The sequence below is a fragment of the Sphaeramia orbicularis genome, chromosome 12 (genome assembly GCF_902148855.1).
Source record: "Sphaeramia orbicularis chromosome 12, fSphaOr1.1, whole genome shotgun sequence".
Taxonomy (NCBI): Eukaryota; Metazoa; Chordata; class Actinopteri; order Kurtiformes; family Apogonidae; genus Sphaeramia; species Sphaeramia orbicularis.
This window is the reverse complement of record NC_043968.1, coordinates 50,435,498-50,457,144: the sequence shown is the minus strand read 5'-3', so window position 1 is coordinate 50,457,144 and position 21,647 is coordinate 50,435,498. Positions and strand designations below refer to the sequence as shown.

The 21,647-nt window shown below is 36.3% G+C and overlaps 1 protein-coding gene across 3 annotated transcripts in view; it reads right to left on the bottom strand.

Annotated features, from left to right (window-relative positions):
* Nucleotides 1-14,779, bottom strand: part of nsmfa (NMDA receptor synaptonuclear signaling and neuronal migration factor a) — a 61,976-nt gene extending 47,197 nt beyond the window's left edge. For 2 of the 3 annotated variants that reach the window (XM_030150732.1, XM_030150731.1), the window contains exon 1: nt 14,492-14,778. In XM_030150732.1, the coding sequence (XP_030006592.1) occupies nt 14,492-14,562 (71 nt within the window). In that variant the 5' untranslated portion in view covers nt 14,563-14,778. Of the gene's footprint in view, nt 1-14,491 lie in introns of all 3 variants that reach the window. The other variant, XM_030150730.1, reaches the window with a different exon arrangement.
* Nucleotides 14,780-21,647: the final 6,868 nt, after the last annotated feature.

Genomic DNA, 21,647 nt, shown 5'->3' with positions numbered 1-21,647 from the left:
AAAGTTTTATTTATTTATTTATTTATTTATTTATTTATTTATTTATTTTTCATATGAGCAAATATTGCAATACCAACCTTTGCAAGAGGGAATGAAAGAGGGAGGCTGTGAATGTAACAGCTGAATCCATCATTGGTAGAAAACTTGGAAGATGTCCTATTTTACTGTAAAGGGTAGCTCCAGCTCTGCTACCTTATGTTAGATGTGTAAACAGCTTTGTCGGAATATTGTCCTATAGGAATGAGAACGAAAAAACACAGAATAGGCTATTTTGTACATGTAAACATTCTAACTTCATTATAATGTACAAAATAACTGAATTTGCACAATGCATTTCAATTCTCGGTTTTGTATATCGCCTTACATAATGGTCAGGCTTGCTGCCAACAACACTGGTGAATGTAATTTTCAGCTGTGGCCTTTCAAATCTCAGATGTCACTGTGTCTCTGAACACAACAACAAGCTTTAAAACACATCCTACTCAAACACAATGTCACACTGCCCTCAAAACCAAACATGTAAGCCTCTTGTAGTTCAACTCTAAGAACAGCTGAGTTAGCCTGACCTTCTGAATGAGTATGTTAAAGTCAACAAGTGCATATTTTGCCTTTTGTTTGAGTCTCCAGTGGAGCAGGTACTGTACAGTACTTAACGTTTTATAAACTGGCTGACTCAGACACAATTATGCACATCTCACTTCTTCAACATATTCTGGTACTGACACTTTGTATAAGAGGATCCTCAAAAAAAAAAAAAAAAAAAAACAGAACATAAATGGAGCACTTCAGCTTGTTTTAATGGATCTAGACAAAAGAATGCATAAGTAGAGACTTGGCAGATAGGAACCTTACAAAACAAGACCAAAAAAACAAAACAAAAAAACAACCGATGAAATTCTAACGTGTACATGTCCTTTATGTTCAGAGAAACATGACTTATTTTTTCTCAGGACAACTTTATTATCCTGTCCCCAAAGGGGAGACAAGGGGTATTGTTTTTGGTTCGGCTTGTTTTTTTTGTTTTTTTGTTAGCACTCTAGCAGCAAAACTATTGGTTGAATTCATACCAAATTGGATGTATAAATTGCCAGTGACCCAGAATGTCTGATTACATTTTGGAAACAGTAGGTCAAAGTTAAAATTTTTTATGAATTTTTTAAATCTTTTTTTCCTCCAATTTAATTATAATGGATGAAATTTAAAATGTCTATAAAAACATAAATTTTAATTCAATTTACTTCACACTTGGCACATATATAGAGGCAATTGACATCCTGACATCAGCACACACACAGACACGATGACATCAGCTGGATCAATGCCAAAATAAGCTACAATATGTGTGAGGAGCGGGGTTTGTTGTACCTGGCACCACTTCTTTACATCTTTTTTTTTTTTTTTCCTTTTCCCAATCATCCTCTTGTTCCTTTAGGAAGCTTTCACACCCACATATTAAGTCATCCATCAGTCAAACTTGGTCAGATTTGCAGGTGTAAAATTTCCACCCACATTTTTGAAAAACAGGAAAAAAACCCTGGAGATTCCGACCTCTTCCGTGAGATGAATAGTTGTTAGTGTGAACAGTTTTTATGGCCCTGATCTAAAAACAGTTATCCAATTAAAACAAATACAGTTTGTTTATTATTATTATTCTAATTATTTTTAACCTTTACACAACATGTGTATTGCAGTTGAATTTGCTTCTCTCTTCACACTCAAAATCTTCCGCTCATTTTGACTTAAGGTATTGCCCTTTCAGAGATGCTGCAGGTTTAAATCCACATCCATATTTGCTTTTTTAGTGGCATCTTCACCACTGGAAGATTGGATATTTTTGCCTCATTCATAGAAATGCTATCAGCTTTTGCCATGAAAAAATTCATATACATTAATGATAACATTTTGCCTGCATGACAGTTTCTTGCTGATCCGGATGACAATTCACAATTGATTGCCTATTAATTTTTTCTCTAACTCTGCCATATTTGATGAGCGCTCGTATTCAGTCTGATTATAGTTGCTACTGACAGTGTTGACGCTAAAATCATAACCACCCTATCCCAAGTAATGATTAACAATTATGATTATGACAAATGAAAGATTAATGAATCACTAAAATGCAGTATTACGCGTTTCACTGAAGAGGAACATTATGTTATTCATTCTATGAATTATCAAATCTTTGACAAAGACCTGCAGTTAATCTGACTGTGTGAGCTGAATAAGTACTGTATGAGTGAATTTTCCTCTCCAATGACTTTATTAAATACCATATTTGAAACTAAATTAAATACATGTAAAATAAATAAATAAATAAATAATAAAAATCTATAACTATCTGTTCCCACTTTATACCAACCAAAAGAGCTTAAACCTTCCTGATGGCTCACTTTAATTTGTTGTCATAATCTAACTTCTGTCAAAGGTTGTGTGTCTTCAATCACAAATTCTATGATCTATCGAACAGGGAAGAAACAAATTCCAAAAAAATCAATTTGTTCTCCTTAAAGCTGTAAATCTGAAGAACAAATGTTCTTGTTGGGCTGTAAAATGCACCCTAAAGACTGAGTCTGAGATTAAAGAATTGACACACAGTTACTTACAGAAAAGCTTACAGTGCTACAACTAGTATTTCATTCCATTATTGACCCATATCTAATCACCCTGCAGCTGTACCCGGTGGAGTCTGATACCATTTTACACCGTTACCATATATCTTTAGAGGACATGTAGCTCATGGCTGAGAACAGGCTGTCACTCCCCTGGCAGTATTCCCACTAGTCTGAATATCATCAGGGCTGATGTCTCTGCAGGCGTCTCTCCACTGTAAACAATGGGCTGTCAAGCAAGACATTCCTCACTCTTAATGCTTCTTAATCGAATCCTCCTTCCAGATGAACTAATTGAATTGGGTTTCCTTCAGACAGACTGGAATGTACACACATACATGCACAATTACGGTGACAAGAACCTGTTGAGAAGCTCTTTCTATGCGCAAAGGGCCGAAGGCACAGAAAATGTTAATTGCTGTCTTGAAAGGGTGGTGCATTATGGGACACATGGGAATGTGGCATCTGGTCGTGAAGCTGATTAAAACATCAGCTTTATGAAGTGATTCAGTTTACATACGCGGTACTCCATTCAGACTCTGTGCACCTGATATGACTGGGAAATGTTTAGAGAAGCAAAAGAAGGTTTACATTGTGAAATACTGTTTAAGTCCAGAAAAACAGCGAACAACAAAATAACTTCTGTAGTTTGTTCAGTTTTCTTTTTCAACAATATTGTTACCAATAAAAGAGCCAGGAGTAATTGAAGGTTTGAACATCTACATTAACAGTTCATGATGAGAGGATGATTTTGGAGTTCATCATTAGCATCCAATTTTAAAGGAAACACAGGATATGAAAAAGTGTGGAGGTCATGGTTACAAATGCACCTGTAGGAATGCATCATTTGTGAAATTCTAGGCCACATGTGTCAAACATGCGGCCCGGGGGCCAAATCCAGCCCGCCAAAGCATCCAATCCGGCCTGTGGGATGAATTTGTGAAATGCAGAAATTACACTGAAGATATTAACAATCAGTGGTACCAAAATCATTTTAATTCAGGTTCCACATACAGTCCAATTAGATTTCAAGTTTGTCAGACCAGTAAAATATTATCATAATAACCTATAAATAATGACAACCCCAAATTTTCTCTTTGTTTTTTTGGTGTAAAGAAGTAAAATTAGATGAAAATGTTTACATTACCAAACTATACTTTTACAAGAAAATGTGAATAACCTGAACAAATATGAACAAACAGAAATGTCTTAAGAAAAGTAAATGCAATTTTACCAATATTCTGCCTGTTACTAAATGTTTTGTGCGATTGGAATGCACATGTGTAAATGATAAACTGATAAACTGAGGCATAATATTGTTGAAATTGCACTTGTTTTTCTTAAGACAATTCAAGTTTTAACTTTGTAGATGTAAACCTAATAATATAATATTAGTTTTTCAACTGTTATTATTTTACTGGTCTGGCACAGTTGAGATCAAATTGGGCTGAATGTGGCCCCTGAACTAAAATGAGATTGACACCCCTGTTCTAGGCTAATGTTTAAAATAACAATTTCATCAATAGCTGATGTTGATAGTAGCGTTTGTTTTATTTGTTTTTGTTTGTTTCTTTTCCCATTTTAATGCCATGGAAAAAAAACAGATTCCAGATAAACATCAGCCTCTATGATTGGTGAAATGTCACCTTATTTGCAGATAACTGCTGTCAGTAATTAAAACTGTAAATGTTTGATAGCCATGTTAGCCATAGCATTTATTTGTGTATCCCATAGTTTGACTTTCAGACAGAAGACTGATGTTTGTGTACAATCACAGATTTCTTAATAACATTTGACCTTCTTATTGAGAGCAAACAAATTGTTTCTCTAATATGACTCATGGGAAATAGTGAAAAGCTTGAGTGTAGAGCGGGTTTTGTCAAAAAATACAGAGCACACATGCATAATAACAGACTGACAGACAATTACATAACACTGCTAGACTCCCACTCATCTTCACCCTGTTATCAATAAAATCTGCCTAATTCAGCATATTAAGAATTAAGCAGTTTGAACAAAGAAGCGATGCAGATGGAGATAGTTGTGATAGAAATTTACTTCCGTTGCTTAAAAGAGAAGGAATAACATCCAACACACTTATTCTTTCAAAGACACAAGTGAAAAGAGAATAACACTGCAAAACTAGTTTAGCTAAAAATGACCAGATCCTCAAAACCTCAGAGAAAAGATAGCCTCCTTCGGCTGACCTAGAGCAAATCTCCATATTTTTTTCACAATACAGTTGCATAAGATCCCTGGACTCCATGTGTAGAGTGACTGCAGGGCCACAACAAAGACATGTCGAGTATGCTGGATAAACTAAGGCCGTTTTTCGTTTGCATCTGTCTGTGCACACCAGTTCTTTCATCTTCCATGCCATTTTGCACACCTCCACAACACAGTGAACGCAGTTGTCCAATGCCCTTCAGCCAAACCACAGCATCTGTATTCTCTGGATGATAGAAAGATCAAAGCGTTTACTTTTTAACTCAATGTCGCAGGATTTCACTGCGTAAATTGGAGGTAATCTATCCTCTTCTTTTCTTTTTCCCCTCTCACTATCAGTCACTCAGTACCTCTCGTGCTGCTAGAGGGAAGAGTGTGACCTGTTTCATAACCAGCAATCCATAAACATGCACACAGTGACACATAAAAACTGGATGCAGGGCGGTGTCAGTATTTTCTAGAACACCACTGGGTTTTCCTTTATGTGCACTACAAATGGGTAATTGACCTTTAGAGCTTTCTGAAATGCAGCCCCCATTTGGAAGATGACACTTGAGAAGTCTGTTTAAGTCTAAGTAACAATAAAATAACAGAAAATGGCAAAAAAAAAAAAAAAAAAGTGAAGAAAAGTGAAGAAAATCTGTTTCCCACAGCTTCAGATGTCTGTAAACCAAAGCTAAACTACCCTAAACAAGTAAAGACATACAGAAGTAACAAATATTTATTGTTACATTTTGCGTACTTTACAATGTATGTTGCAGTTTTGTCCAATTTTTAAAAATGCTCTTCATCACACCATCTATGACCTTCACAACTTTATTTTCAGCTTTATTAGATAAAGACTCACCAGTTCCTGCAATGAAGATACATGTTTCAGAAAGTAAATCAAATTCTATAGAATATAGTTAAATTTGCAATCTTCTTTTTTTTTTTTTTTTTTTTTTTTTTTTTTACTTTTTGGGGTTTTTCTGTTTGTTTGGGGGGGGGGGTTTCACCAAAAAATGTGACTGCTGGATTTTTCATTGTGTGGTGCAGTTGCTTCTCAATAGCACAAATGTTGCTTGTCTGAATAATGCTGTTTCAGTTGTTTGAACAAATGGCTGCTGGAGTAGGGAGTTGCTATAATGTGCGGTGTCCCCTGAATAGTTGTCTGATTCATTATTTTCTCCCAAACAATCCATGTGTAACAAACAGTCTAAGCCCTGACCTTTACAAACTGATTGCACTGCTCTGAACATGCTTCATGTACTTCTCCACAGACTAAAGTTCAATGGGAGAAAATCAAATTACACAGTGAGTATTGATGTGTAATGTAATATGTGTACTGTATTTATGTATCTGTGTGAGTAGATATGAGAGTCAGACCTGCACAGTGGCAAGATTTATTGATCCTGACTAAGTTTATGGAGTGTTATAGTTATGATTAAGTTGAAGGTTAAAAGATTAAGAAGTGGAGGGACTTAAGGCTGTATGGATTCATAACTGGATGGGAATGAACTCATGGAGAGTCTGTCAGATTTGTGTGTTTATAAAAGGACTGTGACTAAAATCTTATTTACTGTTGTAGGTCATTTTGTGTATAGATAACATTCACAATATAGAACATGTTCTGTAGAGTGCGCTCATCAAAGGCAGAATGTAATTAGGGCTGTCACGGTATTGAAATATAAGTTGACACATTATATAATTATAATATATTACTGTCTTTTCTCCTGTTTATGCAACCAATGGAATATAAGTTGAATAAACCATGTGCAATGGTCAAGGTCATAAATAAAACATAAAATGGGCAGACAATGTCATTACGCTCATACAGCTGATAAAGAAAATTTCTTTTGGTGCAAAATGTTCAAACATGACATGAATGATATTTGTGTTTGCTATTTATGAATCATCTGTTAACCCTTGAAGTGCCACAGTTGCAACATAACTGAATGAAACAAACAGCTTTTTTGAAATCTTGATAACACAGTTGAATAACAAAAAAAAAAACTCCAGCACCTAAAAAGTTAGTAAGATATGACCTGACATAAATATGCAAACCAAAGTACTGAAATCCTCAACCTATCAAAATAAATTATGCAGAATAATTTTTTGGCCATAATTTAGAAATTTAAATTGGGCGGATATGATCATTTCAATCTACAAAGCCCATTATTGAAATATTGGACCAGGGTACATAATAAATATAAACTGCTGCAGCTCTTCTTCTCCACTGAAAAAAAAAAACAGCAGCAGAAGAAAGACACACAATTAGATGGTGTCCTTAAAAGAGTACCAGTCAAACAATGGTAAACAATGTCAAAATAATGCTAAAATGTATCTTCTCTGTTAGTTTCACCCAACAGTCTTTTTACATGAATGGAGTCAATTACCACTGTTATGTAAAATAATCACAATTAATACAAATGTCATTATGTAATAACTGTGATGGCCCAAAGCATAATATAAAGTAATACATGTTTTTCTGCAGTTACATAATATAGATCATTATATTACGCAAACTGGTTCCAACCAAGTGTCTAAGTGTGCATTATGTTCAGATGTCCTAGATAAGGACGATGACTCAGACTGTCACACTGACATACACCTGCCATTAGCCTTTCAGAATATAATATAATATAATATATAATGCATGAAAGTATTTATGAAAATGTTCATGTCTGTACATGTGAGGTATGGGATGTAAAAAGGCATCTTAAAAAATGAGAGGTACAGTGGCTTCTTTAGTAGACTATATAACGTACTATCACCAGCAGTATGTTTTATTTTAGTACAGTATGTCCTTTACTATAAGGCAATGGCTACTGCCACAGTACTGTGGCACCAAATATGGGTCTGTCTATTGCCACAGAGCCCATCAAATGTTAGCATTTGTACCAGAGTCAGTTATGGATACTGTTACATGAACTCATTAGCCTCTTGTTACCACAGTACTGTGGTGATATATGGCACATATTTCAGTGCATTCTTTTGTGCATTTTGCTACCACAGTACTGTGGCAATTGATGGAAAAAATGACAAATTAGTGATAGTACATAGTATACAACAGGAATTATTGTTCTAAATACTCTATATGTTGATTTATGGTGTTCATTGCTCTGTGCAGTCAGTGAGATTGAGGCTGGAGAAGGTGGGCGGAGCTACATGCCTTGGTGCCAAGTTGTGCTCCCCCCAGTAATTTAACCCCAGGCTTCAGCGCTGCAGTCCAAAACATTATCTACTGAGCTAAATCTCCACCTTTAAGTCCAACTTATTTGCTATCTGATTGCCTTGGTGCTTTTCGGGCACTAACAAGTTACCAGTCTAGACATGATATAATGAGGGCACTAATTGACTCTGTGGTAACAGACAAACTGATATTTCGTGCCACAGTACTGTGTCAATAGTATCCACTTTGTTACTATAATGTACCAACTGATCACATGTTGTTCTGTATAGTAAACTTACAGGGATGCATTGTGGATTAAACATGTATGGTAGCATGAATAGAGGTAACCTTACTGACCTCCTGTAAGCTGAAATTTGTCATAGTATAGAAATAATAGTAACCCATAAAGACCCAAACAGCCACTGGTGACCAAAATAATCTACTGATCTAATATGTTTAATACCTGTTGATCCACTAATCCTAACTGTACATGTAAATAACTGGTGTAAAATGTAGTTTTTCATCTTTTCATGGTCATCAGACATGACCCATTTGGACATTCAGAGGCTCTGTAGTGGAAACACCGTCATCTTCTACAACACTGATTCACCAGTAAAACCCATGGAGTTTGATCAATGACAGTGGATGGAAACACTTGGTGGCAGCTTATGTTCAGGTAATGATAGACTTTACTGAAAAAGTCCCTTTTTCTTCAGTTTTCTCTGTTTTGATATAATAACCTTTGAATTTACTCTGAGTTTTCCCAAACATTTAAATTGAATGTAGGAAATTAAATATAGCAAAATACATTATTTACAGTGAAAAATGCAAAATACAGAAGATAATATTGTAATAAATGGTGATGAATCAATTAAGAAAGGTTAAATCTACGGAAAAATTCATTTGGGAACAGTCACAAAAGAAGCACTGGGTCTTTATGGGTTAAAGGCCCATACACCTTTTATTATAAAATTTCATGTACAAAAAAATATCCCTACGAGTGCTAAACACATAAATCTAGTTGTTTCTAGATGTTTCACTGGAGGACACTGTTGAGCAATGTCATATCAGGAAAAAAAAAAGTTAGGCAGATGAGTGCAGAAGACCAACAGCACAAAATGTACTGACTATATGGAAATGAGTATTTCAAATAACTGTTTAAGCCTTAAAATGTGTAATGTGAATAAAAATAAACTCAAAGCAAAAAAGAGCTCATTTGTAACACTGCAGACAAAGAGCAACAAACCAGAAAGCTGCATAGAGAGAAGAGACTGCCTGCCCTTCAGACAAAAGGAAGAGAAGCATGTGCATGTAGATGAAGCACAGAGAGCCTTGTTTGCACACATGCCCGTCTATATATGTGTATATGAGAGAGAGAGAGAGAGAGAGAGAGAGAGAGAGAGAGAGAGAGAGAGAGAGAGAGAGAGAGAGAGGGGAAAAAAACACTTTTGAGTGCTTGCTTCTGCATTCATGGGGTCATGTGCAGGTGAAAGGCTGATAAATATTGGATGTGATTCAGCTGCATTCCCCATCTAGTGGAGCCAAGGTTCATTTACTGCCATTAACTCCAAAAAATTAAACCCTGAATTGACTCTGAATTGTGTATTTGTGGACAGATGTATGAATGAGATATAAGTAGATAGAAACGGTGGCAAAGAGGGGGATAATAAGGACTATAAAAAACTAAAAATAAAAGACTGCAAGTGTGTTTGAGTGCGGGGGGGTGGGGGGGGTTCATCTTCTGTACTTATTACCATTTCTGTCTGATAACGGCATTTTCAGTACCTCTGATAATACTTGCTATTTTGACAAGCAAATTGAATTTATCACCTCAGGGTTTTTTACCACTTTTTCGTAATTTACAGACAATGATATAATTAGAAAAAACATTACCGGCAGATTGATTAATAATGAAAACAATTTTGAGATACAGTCCAAATCTTCAATAGACTCACACAAAAACATTCATTTGAAGACCCCCATCAAGATCATTCCCTATAGTCATCCTAACCCTACCAATAACTTCTTAAACCTTATCCTTTACTTTAAGTTGAAGCCCTCACTAGTTTAGACTTTAGAGTACACTCAAAAAAATAAATCTGTTGGATGAACGTAATAAAATTATTATTCTCTAACAGACCTAGATAACATTGGCACTTTAATCGCAGGTTTAGGATTAAAGTTAAGGCTAGATCCGAGCTAGACTAAATGATTGCCACCTTCTGCTCTGGAGGGGTATTGCAGATGGGATTATGACCTAAACCAATTAAGTTGTGTTGACATGAAGCAATCTTGTAGTTTTAAGGATTTTGTATGTCATGTTAAAACTACATGATTTTAAAAAAAAAAAGTTTAACTACTAAGCATGAATTAATATAATAGAAGCTACATGTTATACTTATGTTGTTACAACAGACACCCATGTTGCTTTAGGGGCTGGCCATAATTTTGTTATACTGTACAGAAATATCTGCAGAAGTCTGGGTGATAAGGATAAATGCCACAGTATTACCCCCCCTACATCCATGATAACACCCTGTAGGCTGGTTTCTGTGATGAACACTTGAGTCCATACTTGTTCCTGAATGTGACAACACTTCTTGAAGAGTTTGGATCAATTACAGGAAGGTATGCGAGGTTCTCTTTACCAATAATAAGATGATGAGCTTCACACAGACCCAGTGTTACTTTTTGGCAGTTTCCAAAGGAATTTTTCTCTTTCTTAAGTGATTTATTACCATTTATTATAATATCATCTTCTTATTTTGATTTTTTCAGTGTAAATCTTGTATTTTCCTATATTTCATTTACTGATCATGTTAACCCTTTCATGCACAGTGGTCACTCCAGTGGACAGTTCTTCTACAGCTGTTCTCTTGGATATTCATGGATTTTGTTGTTTTACTTGCATATCAACCAACACAGTGGACACTTATGCACCATCCCATAATACACTGCAATTCATACCGTTACTGTAACATTCCTGTTCTTGATAAACCTGATCCGCAGAAACATATTTGAGTGTAAATCAATTGTTAGTTGTTATTAGACTGTAATTAACAGTTTGTTTGTTTGTTTTTTTTAAGTTGTTGTGTTTTGTTGTTTTTTGCATATTATTTGAGTGAGTAATAACTACTATTATAGTATGCTAAAATGTGAGAAACATCAGATTAGCAACATTAAAAAAACATTTATTTCATAGTTTTCACACAGTATGACAGTAAATACATGTTTCTTTGCTTCAAAAATTAAACACATGGTGTCCAGCTGAGTGGACATTTTTGTAACTCCATGAAAAATAGGTTCATAAAAAAATTTTTTTTCAATCACATTGTTTTTTTCATGCCTAAAGAGGAATAAAAACACTCAGGAAAAAAATCTTGATTAAGGTTCTCATAATTCGTGCATGAAAGGGTTAATAAAAACTAAGAGTAAAGTTGAGGGTTATTACTGTATATCAAAAACAGAAAAAACTGAAGAAAAAGTGACTTTTTCAGCAAAGATATCAGTAACTGAATGCAAAAACAAATGTCTCCAACCATCTGTCATTTATCAAACTCCATGGGTTTTACTGGTGAATCATAGTTGTAGAAGATGACATTGTTTCCATGTTCATTATGGAACCACTGAACATCCAAATGGGTCATATCTGATGACCATGAAAAGCTGAAAAACTGCATTTGACCTGAATTATTTATATATATTGATAGGATTAGTGGTTCAACAGGTATTAAACATTTGATATAATTTGATGGTGTTGGTTGCCTGTGGCTGTTTGGGTCTTTGAGGGTTAATTACCAACACTTATCATCACCACCAGACACTTGCCTATTAATAGAGATGCAGACCCATTGATAATGATAGCTGAAGGACAAATAGATGAATGAATGGATGATGTAGTAATTGTCTCCCAAAACTGCATACTGAATGTGTAGTTAACTGGACCAAATGTATGATAAGCATGTAACATAAACCTTAGTTTGAATGTCAGTGGTGGAGGAGAAAAAACTGTGCTAAAAGTGTTTGGTTGGTCCACTTTAACCTTCAGGAGTTTTTAATGTGTTTTCTGCCACTGAAAAGATGAAGTCAGATGTTAAAAGAGTTCAAATGACCTCATTAACCCAGTGAGCAGCTGATGTCTGTAGATGTCATACATTTTTTTAAAGACATTTCTGCCGCTGAAGACACAGCATAAAACACAGCAATCTTTAATGTTATCTTATGATAAAAATATATTTTCAGTGAGACAAATTAGAGGGGTTATTGTGAGAGAGGGGAGATGCAAGCACTGGCATGAATTTAAAGAAGAAACAGGTAATCAAACTGATTATCATTGGCTGTATTATGTTATTCCAGGGGTGTCAAACTCATTTTAGTTCCGGGGCCACATTCACCCCAATATAATCTAAAGTGGGCCGGACCAGTAAAATAATACCAGTGAAAAAAGTAAAATTACATTATGATAATGTCTATATCTACATCATTTCCTTAAAAATCTGAATAACGTGAACAACTTGAAATGTCTTAAGAAAAATAAGTGCAGTTTTAACAATATCCACAATATTCAATCAGTTTACACATGTGCATTACAATTTACATTACAATTACAAATACACAAAACATATAGTACCAGGTATAATATTGATAAAATTGCATTTACAAGACATTTCACATTGTTCATATTTTTTCAGGTTATTCACATTTGTTGTAAAAGGATAGTTTGTTACTGTAAACATTTTCAAGTAATTTTACTTTTTTTTACACTTAAAACAAAGATAAAATCTGCAGTTGTCATTATTTATAGGTTATAATGACAGCATTTTTCTAAACTGACCCAATTGAGATCTAATTGGTTTAATTGCCTTTGTATGGAACCTGAATTAAAATCATTTCGACACTATTGATTGTTAATATCTTAAGTGGTAATTGTTGCATTTCACAAATTCATCCCGCGGGCCGGATGGGACCCTTTGGCGGGCCGGATTTGGCCCCCGGGCCACATGTTTGACACCTGTGCGTTATTCTATAGGTCAGTATATCACCGAGTCCTCTCCCAAGAGAAAAGCCTCCACACACCTGTCCTTCAGTCAGATACCTGCTCAGGACTCCCTCTGTAATCCCATGGCGTTGTGTCTGTGCAACACAACCTTATTCCTTTCAAGGTGATGGACTCACGCACAGACGCAACAGTGCGTTGCATGAAGAGTATTCCCATCACATGCCCACATACGTGTAACGTAAAGATGACACACACACACACACAAGCACACACACACTGAGAGAATGACGTAATAACATCAGCCCATATCGGTGGACGTTTGAGTCTACACATCCAAGTCAAGGTCATTCATTGATTAGAATAAAAAAAAGATAGAGCGGCTGCTGTGAAGGGACTGCAGAAGCATACTGATGTTCCATTTGTATTCTGAGCTCACTGTGTGTGTTTGGCTCACTGTGTGCGCCTCATGTGCGGACATATGAACCCACAGTCACACGTGCGTTTTGGCTGCGTGTCAGTACAGAATGAAAATAATAATAATAATAATAATAATAATAATAATAATAATAATAACATAGTTTTCTCATTTAATCCTGACGTAGCTATTACAAATGCACATATAGGCTGCTGTGCGTCTCTTAAATAGGAGTCGTTAACACCTTTTAACGGGTTGGATTCTGGCCAAACAGTCTGCGTCCCTCTGCTGTTCCAGCCTGAATACATTAGACTAACAGCCGCTTAGCAGCACTGCCCTTTATGACCAGTCCAATAACTGACCGGGATGGGCGATCACAGCACACCAACGGATCGATTGCGTGGACTGATGAATTGACAGCTGGATCATTTGCGCTGGGGTGTGAAGGCAGTCTTAGCCCCATCGGGTCAATGCGTCCAGACAGAAAGCCGTTTCTGTTTCTCCTCTTTGAATTGCAATGGAAATCAGATGACATGTTATTTCTACTGCAGATCAAAGGCTCTTTCAAGTGTTGCCAAAATGAGAACATCCATAAGGGGTACAGTAAGTCACAGCAGCCCCAGCTTTGGCTCCGGATGACATTCATTACACAATGATGTTTCATTCATAACATCAGGAAAGGCTCCGACGCGCCAGGAGGCAGATTCCCTCTTACAGACAACGTAGTCCAAATAAAACAGTCAAGGGGGAAACAGGTATAGGGATCCCTGTGTTTTTGTGCACAGGTTAACAATATTCGTTCTCACATGTGTAATTTGCACACAATAAAGGGATATTTACGCATACATATATTTAAGCACGCCCTGGGCTAGACGGGACAGTCAAGCAGACGTGCAGAAAGCGCAAAGAGCCTCTGCGCATTCCACACACACAGGCTTACAAAAGCCTACCCGGGACAGAGCAGTGGAAATCTGGGAAAACACACTGGCACACATGGGAACTTCACTGAAGTCTGCCCTTAAGGTGAACGTCTGCAGGGTCTCTACAAAGCTACAGAGGGTGATAAAGTCAGCACACATGCGGGTACTTACCTAACTTTTGCTGCCACAGAGGATATCGCATCGTTTCTTAAATTCTTCCTTTTGGACACGGCAGTTCCCATGCTGACATGGAAACGACGCGGGCAGGAAAACAGTTCATTCCAAAGGGTCAGTTGACAGATGAATGCGACACTGGAAACAGTAGAAAAACCGTGGAGAAAAAAAAGTTGAAGGGAAATCCAGGAGCGGATAGGTCAGGCACGCGTCTGCAGAGCAGGTAGAGGGTGGGCAGCTGTGCGCCCTGCTGCCTGCCTCTCTCTCTCTCTCTCTCTCTCTCTCTCTCTCTGTGGATGTGAAGACGTACGTGGGGGAGCTGCACAACTGTCAGCGCGTGGCTGAAAATACACCTCTCCCTTTCTCTGCCTCTGTCTCATTGATCCGAAAATGCAACGGGAAGATGGTAGGGGTGGGATATCATCATCATCATCATCATCATCATCACAAAAGGGGAGGGGGGAGGTGGAGGTTCTGAATGAGGGACAAGCCAGTCACTAGAAGCCCTTTTCTTTCATCCTATCCATATCGGATCACTGAATTTCTATTTGTTATGTATTGCATCATGTTATGTAATTGGTCATTTTGGGTGAAGGATTCCCCTCTTCTCTGTCTTCCACATATCAAAATGGAGAGACAGGCACACAGCAGTACGGTAGAGGTGCTGCAGCGTTTTGTGAGCATGACTTAAAATATTTTAACGATGGCTTTTACATTTTAGTGCTGCTTTTCAAGGATTTCAATTATTTTTTTATTGAAATCATTATGGGAGAACCTTTCCAGTGTCAGTCTTCAGAGGAGAATCACAGGCATCATATGAAGGGGGGGGGGGGGGGGGGGGGGGGTGCACAGTTCACTTATTCTCTATTTTGATTTTCTAGGTGAAGAGCTGAAGTGACTTTATCTGAAGGTCATGAAAAGCTGTCATTACATAAACAGCTTATATGCTTCACCATACTCCCAAAAGACATTCCATCTTTGTTGATGGTAGAGAGCTCTGTAATGTATGGAATCATCGTTTGTCAAAACTCCAACTGTTCAGCATCTCATCTGTCTCGTACCTCCTTCAGCCTACTCACATTAAACCTAAACCAAGACTATCACATATTATATAGACATTAGTCTTGTCTAACTTTTATCACTGTACATCTATTTATTTGGCAATATGAAGACGTTTACAAGATTAATATTGAACAACCACAAGATTATTTGTTGGGGAGAAAATACGACAAAAGCGTTACCACTGTCTTATTGATATTTCAGGATTGATCTGCACAACACCATCGAATAAGTGAAATAAACAGCAATTTGTCCTGGTGTTTGAGGAAGATGTTGGATGCCTACAGCTAGGCTCTAAGTGTTTCATTTTATAAACAGATTGAATTTAAGCATTTGTTGTTGTTTTTTTTATGTGACTGGCAAACAGATCTCTGTTAGGGATTTGACAGCTAATGATGAAGTGTGGATGATCAAGAGAAAAGGGCCCATGTCCAAAATCACCAGTTGTGAAAGTGACTCCAGAAAAGTGTTATTTAGTTGACTAATATAACACAACGTGGGCCATTTTTCTAGGTCACAGGTAGAGTTTCCTGTTGTCTATAAGACAGGGGGTATGTATGCAGCCCCTCTGTGACCTGTCTCACACTGGTTTGGGGTTTTAGTCCATAGATCTTTGTGTGATTTCTCAGGGAATTGTCTGTTGTAGGGTTAGAGTTACAGGAGATTAAAATCCAAAATCCAAATCCATGCCTTAGAGCACAAAATGATTGTGTGCAGACCATTCCCAGTTTCAGACAACACCATCACTCTTCAGCTATTGATTTCTTGATCCATTGTCTGTCTTGAATTGATCAATACACTATACATTTTGTTTTTTATGTATTATATTATCAGCATCTTTGCAAAATATTAGGGGGATTTTATTTATTTATTTATTTATTTATTCTTCTTCTGCTTGTATTTTATTCTTTTATTTTGGTTTTCCCCTGTAAGTCACTTTGGATAAAAGTGTCTGCCATATGCATAAATGTAAATGTAAAGTATTACAGTATTTAGACAGTAGCTCACACCATTCTATTTTCGCAAAAAATAGACAACTCTCATTTTTGTAAAGCTTATTTTATCAGCTCTCATCAGCTACTTTTTAAGCTTAGGTGCTGCACTTAAGACTAAGCTTTATTATGTTTCTGTCTATTTAACATTACATTTACTGCAAGTGATCTGTGCAGTCTAACATTAGGATTATGTATAGGCTGGATTTTGTTTTGTTGGTATTGATTGTGACCCATCGGCATAGACAGGATTCTGGGTGTGTAGTGTGCATTGAACCAAACATTCTTGTAAATTTCAGAATATTTTGTATGCTGAAGTATTCTAATTCTTTTTTTTATGCTATTCCCATTTATTATCATCCTGAGGGTTCAAAAAACTTGAATGTCTAAGCGGAAAAGAAGGAAAAGCCTGTGACTCTCACACATTCCTTAGAAATAATGGCTTTATATAAATAGATGACAATTAGGCTAAATATTTTTTTTCTTCCTCCAAAAATCTTAAAATTATAAACTTGTAAAGGAGAAAATCAACTTAATTTAATCACTGCCTTCTATTGATGACAGATAAAAATTGCTTCATTCTAAGAGGTCACAATAGCAGTGAGTTAAGGATTTGATAGAAGAAATACATCTTAAAATCATTGTGTTTTTTTAATGTTAATCTTTGGGTCATGTAGACTGTAAAGAGAAAAGCAAAGTGCAATTTATTTGGGAACTAATTATTCATGACATCCATCAGTACAAGCTGGAAAAACACCATGAGTTCAGTGCATCTTAAACCACACTGAAGTAAACACATGGTATTGTAATTAAAAGTACAAATCAATATGGTGTGCAAACTTCTTAATGATTTAACTTTGCTGTACAGCTTGATAATCTTCCTTTTGTTTAAAGGGATTTATGCTGGCAAAATTCCCAGCAGTAAGGGAAATTTATTAACTCACACTGCCCCAAGACAATTAATCAGTACAGTCACGTAAGATAATGAGTGTTGGTAATTGTGGTGTTAAGCTCAGACTCACACACACATGCCTACACCACACATGTTATATAAATGGATAGAAACCCAGGCAGCAGACGAATCACCCAGTAACAGCCGATTAGCCATCAAACATCAAATCAATCAATCTTTCAATCTGCAGGTCATTTTACCAGCGGCTCAAATGTGTAGGACGTCCTTGAGGTTTATACCTTTAGGTATGTGACTCCGGCTTTCCTGCACAAACACACACACGCACACACACACACACACACACACACACACACACACACACACACACACACACACACACACACACTGAAAGACAAAAGGAATGAAAATCAATAAATAAAGCAAAGCACCGCTGTGCTGGTGTGAGCTGCTGTAGGCCATTAAGCAGTAAATAATTCCAGGCAGCTCTGACGAGACTGAGGGAGAGTGTGTGGATGGACTGTAGATGAGCACAGGAGTAGGAGGGATGAATGAATGAACGGAGAGGGGATGGGACAGCAGAGCTCCACACACGAGCCCCATGACAGAAGAAAGATGAAGGAAAAAGAAACTAGCCACGAGGGCAGACAGGGGACAACGTGTAGAAGAATGAAAGACTCAGGATGAATGGGGAAAAAAAGACTTTCATTCTTTAAAAGCTGTGAATGTCCAAATAGCAAATACTGGGAGGGATGCGTAAAAAGGGGGAGGAAAGAAACGACGAAACAGATGAAATGTTGTGAAAATGAAAGGACAAGAAAAACAACATGCAGCCATAAATCCACATCTGCCCAAGATATTAGTGTGTCATCTGACCCTGACAGGCACTCGCTGTTTGATTGATTGCATAGCGGATCGATATTTGAGTCTGCAACAGTTACATCAGCAGCCAGCCAAGTAGCGTAAGAGTCACTCTGAGTTTCCACTCCAACGAAATGTTTCTGGACTGCAGATTTTAATTTGGGAAAGAGTCCTTCCTTTTATTGATTGGGGTTATAGCTAAAGAATGTAGATTAATGTAGAGAACTTTGTGACTCATTGGGCCTCATGCAAGAACCATTTGGTGCATTCTCCATTCTTTTTCATATTTAACAGTTTTTAAGTTTAATAATTTGACTTTGCTGGAGACATTTGGTGCATAACAGAGAAAACTTTTAATATGACCTGTCTTTTCTAAAAAGGTTTCTACAAAACCTTTTGGGTTTTCTAATGATTGGGTAACATTCTACAATAAGGGTCCCTTAATTTACGTTAGTTAGTGCATTATTAAGCATTAATTAATTGTTTAAAAATATATTATCAATCATCATTATATATTACTTAGCTTAAGGTAACATATTGGTTAATGTATTCATAAGCCATTAATTAATGTGGACTACTCAAAATTAGTTCATATATTATTAAGCATGAAGAAAAGTTCAATAATGTAATTAGTTATCATTATGTATGCACTACTCAGCATTAATTAACATATTGTTTATATATTAGTAAGACATTAATAATGTCTCTGGTAATCACCTACTAATGGGGTTGAGAAGGGCAACTGTCTGCTACTTCGTTCCCAGTGCCAATGCCGGTATCAGTTGCTGTCATTGGTACTGGTGCCATTGCCGTTGTCGTTGCCGGTACTGGTGCTGGGGTGGTTGGTCCTGCGTGTTTGGGTGAGAGGAACAGGGAGACTGGGCTTGAGCGGAGTTTAACATTAGTAACCTGACCTAACCCTTAATAAATGCATGCCTCATAAGCATTACTTTACCATAGGTAACCATTAGTGAATGCTATTTGGACCCTTATAGCAAAGTGTAAACATGTATCCCTTAGGAAATGCATAACAGTGATAAATAAGCATTACTTAACCATCATTAGCTGAAATGTAGTTGAAATGATCACAAATAAAGCATTTTACACACGTTATGTAAAACGCATTAAAACAAATATTTACAGAACATCCCAACACAGTGGAAAGTTTTGGGCAAACATGAACATCTGATCTCTGATTTAGTAAAGAACATGGAACAAATAACAATATGGTGAGAGAGCTTGAAAACAGCAGCTTTAACTAACTTTGAGTAGTACACATTAATTAATGGCTTATGAATACATTACCTAATATGTTACCTAAAGCTAAGTAATACATAATAATGATTGATACAATATTATTAAACAGTTAATTAATACTTAATAATGCACAAACTAATGTTAATTAAGGGACCCTTATTGTAAAGTGTTACCAATGATGGTAATAGAAGGATCATTTCAGGGCTGATGTATTCAGATACGAATGGATTAGCAATAAGGAAGCTAACCCAAGTACCTGTAACATTTATTTACTGTATGTCACAACCATTTCATAAGAAGAGGTAAAAAAAAATATTTTCTTCCAACTTTATGGCCAACAGTGTATAATAGCAATTACTGATTTAATGTTCATTTATTAGAAATACTACATTATAAGCCTAACAGTTCATTTATGCAGATATAGTCACTGAACACTGGAACACAAGAAATGTGAAAAATCCCATTTCTAGGTTGATTACATTCGTCATGTCTTTAATTCCAAATGTTAGTTAGGTATTTTCTTGTCATCAGACAAGTAGAATTGAGGAAAGATGTTTTTTTGTTTGTTTTTTGGTTGCTTTCACACCATGAAGCAAACAGCTGAAACCATCAGCAGGTAAAAAACAAAAAAAACAAAAATAGAAAACATTTTTCCTCAATTCTACTTGTCTGAGGAAAATACCTAACTGATAAATCACATTTCTATTTGCTTTTTAGGCTTTGTAATTAAAAATTACACAGGTAGTTCTGACATAAATAATGTAAAGAGCTGACTATTGAAATATATAGTATAATATAAATGACCATAATGACACAAAAGTAGCAGGGAAGTTAAGTGCATGAGGATAACTTCAATAAAAGAGTGCGAGTCAAATCTTAAATCATAGAAATACTGATGAAATGTGACATGTCTTGTTTATTTCATCTAGCTGTTTTTATGCAGATTAGTTGTCATAGTTATGCAACTTAATTACTGTTAGATCAAATCATTGCAATAAGGCAATTATGTAATAATTAGGACATGCCTAATGGTTGCAGCACATTTAGCTATCACATTATCAGTCCATTTTATCTGAAACTCCAATTGACAGTGAGAAAATAAGCACATCTGATCTGATAACAGTACCATCACAACACAACAATCTGGATGACAAGCCTAAAGAAAAAGTGAGAAGTTATATATAGTAGTGAATTGTGACTTCACCTCCTGGGCAGATCAGTTTTTTTCTGTGAACAACAAACTGTGAAGCTTACCCTATTTTTGGACAGTTTGAGGAATCTTAAGGATGAAGGTGGGGCAAGCAAGAAGATGAATGTATGTGTAGAAAGTGTAGTAAAGCTTAACAGTGGATTAAAACCCTCTAAGCTCGAAACCTTTACTGAAGACACACTGTGATACTTATAGTACTCACTGGAATACTAATACCACTGAACACTTGTGTCTTTAAATACACTGTTTAATTTAAAGAAGGTAATTTAGAGACTCTAATCCACATTAAAGAATGATACTTCCAATCATAATGAACTTTTCCTAAAGCATTATAATCTCATTACTATATTTGACTGTTTTAATTAAGTCATACATCCGAGGCCATTAGAGGGGACAAGGCTTTGTAGACAAGTAGTTCACAGCCTTGTGCTGTAGAACGTAGCATGCTTCTGTAAGTATTCAGATGTCAGGTCAGAGTAAAAAAAAATAGGAAACTGCTGATTGATAGTACACATAAGTCCAAATAAGGCGTGTGTTATTTAGAGCATTGGTTAGAGCAAGTGGTTTCAGAAAATACATTTATATACAAATTCACATCGAAAAGTGGTGCCAGGCACAACAAACCCCGCCCCTCACATGTATTGTAGCTTATTTTGGCATCGATCCAGCTGATGTCATTATGTCTACGCATGTGTTGATGTCAGCATAGACAAAGACAGCATAGACAAATTTCGCCCATTATAAGTAGAGGGGAAGGAAAAAAAAAGATTTAAAAAATTCATAAAAAATTGGAACTTTGACCTACTTTTCCCAAAATGTAATTACATCTATTCTGGGTCACTAGAAATCTTTAAACCCAATTTG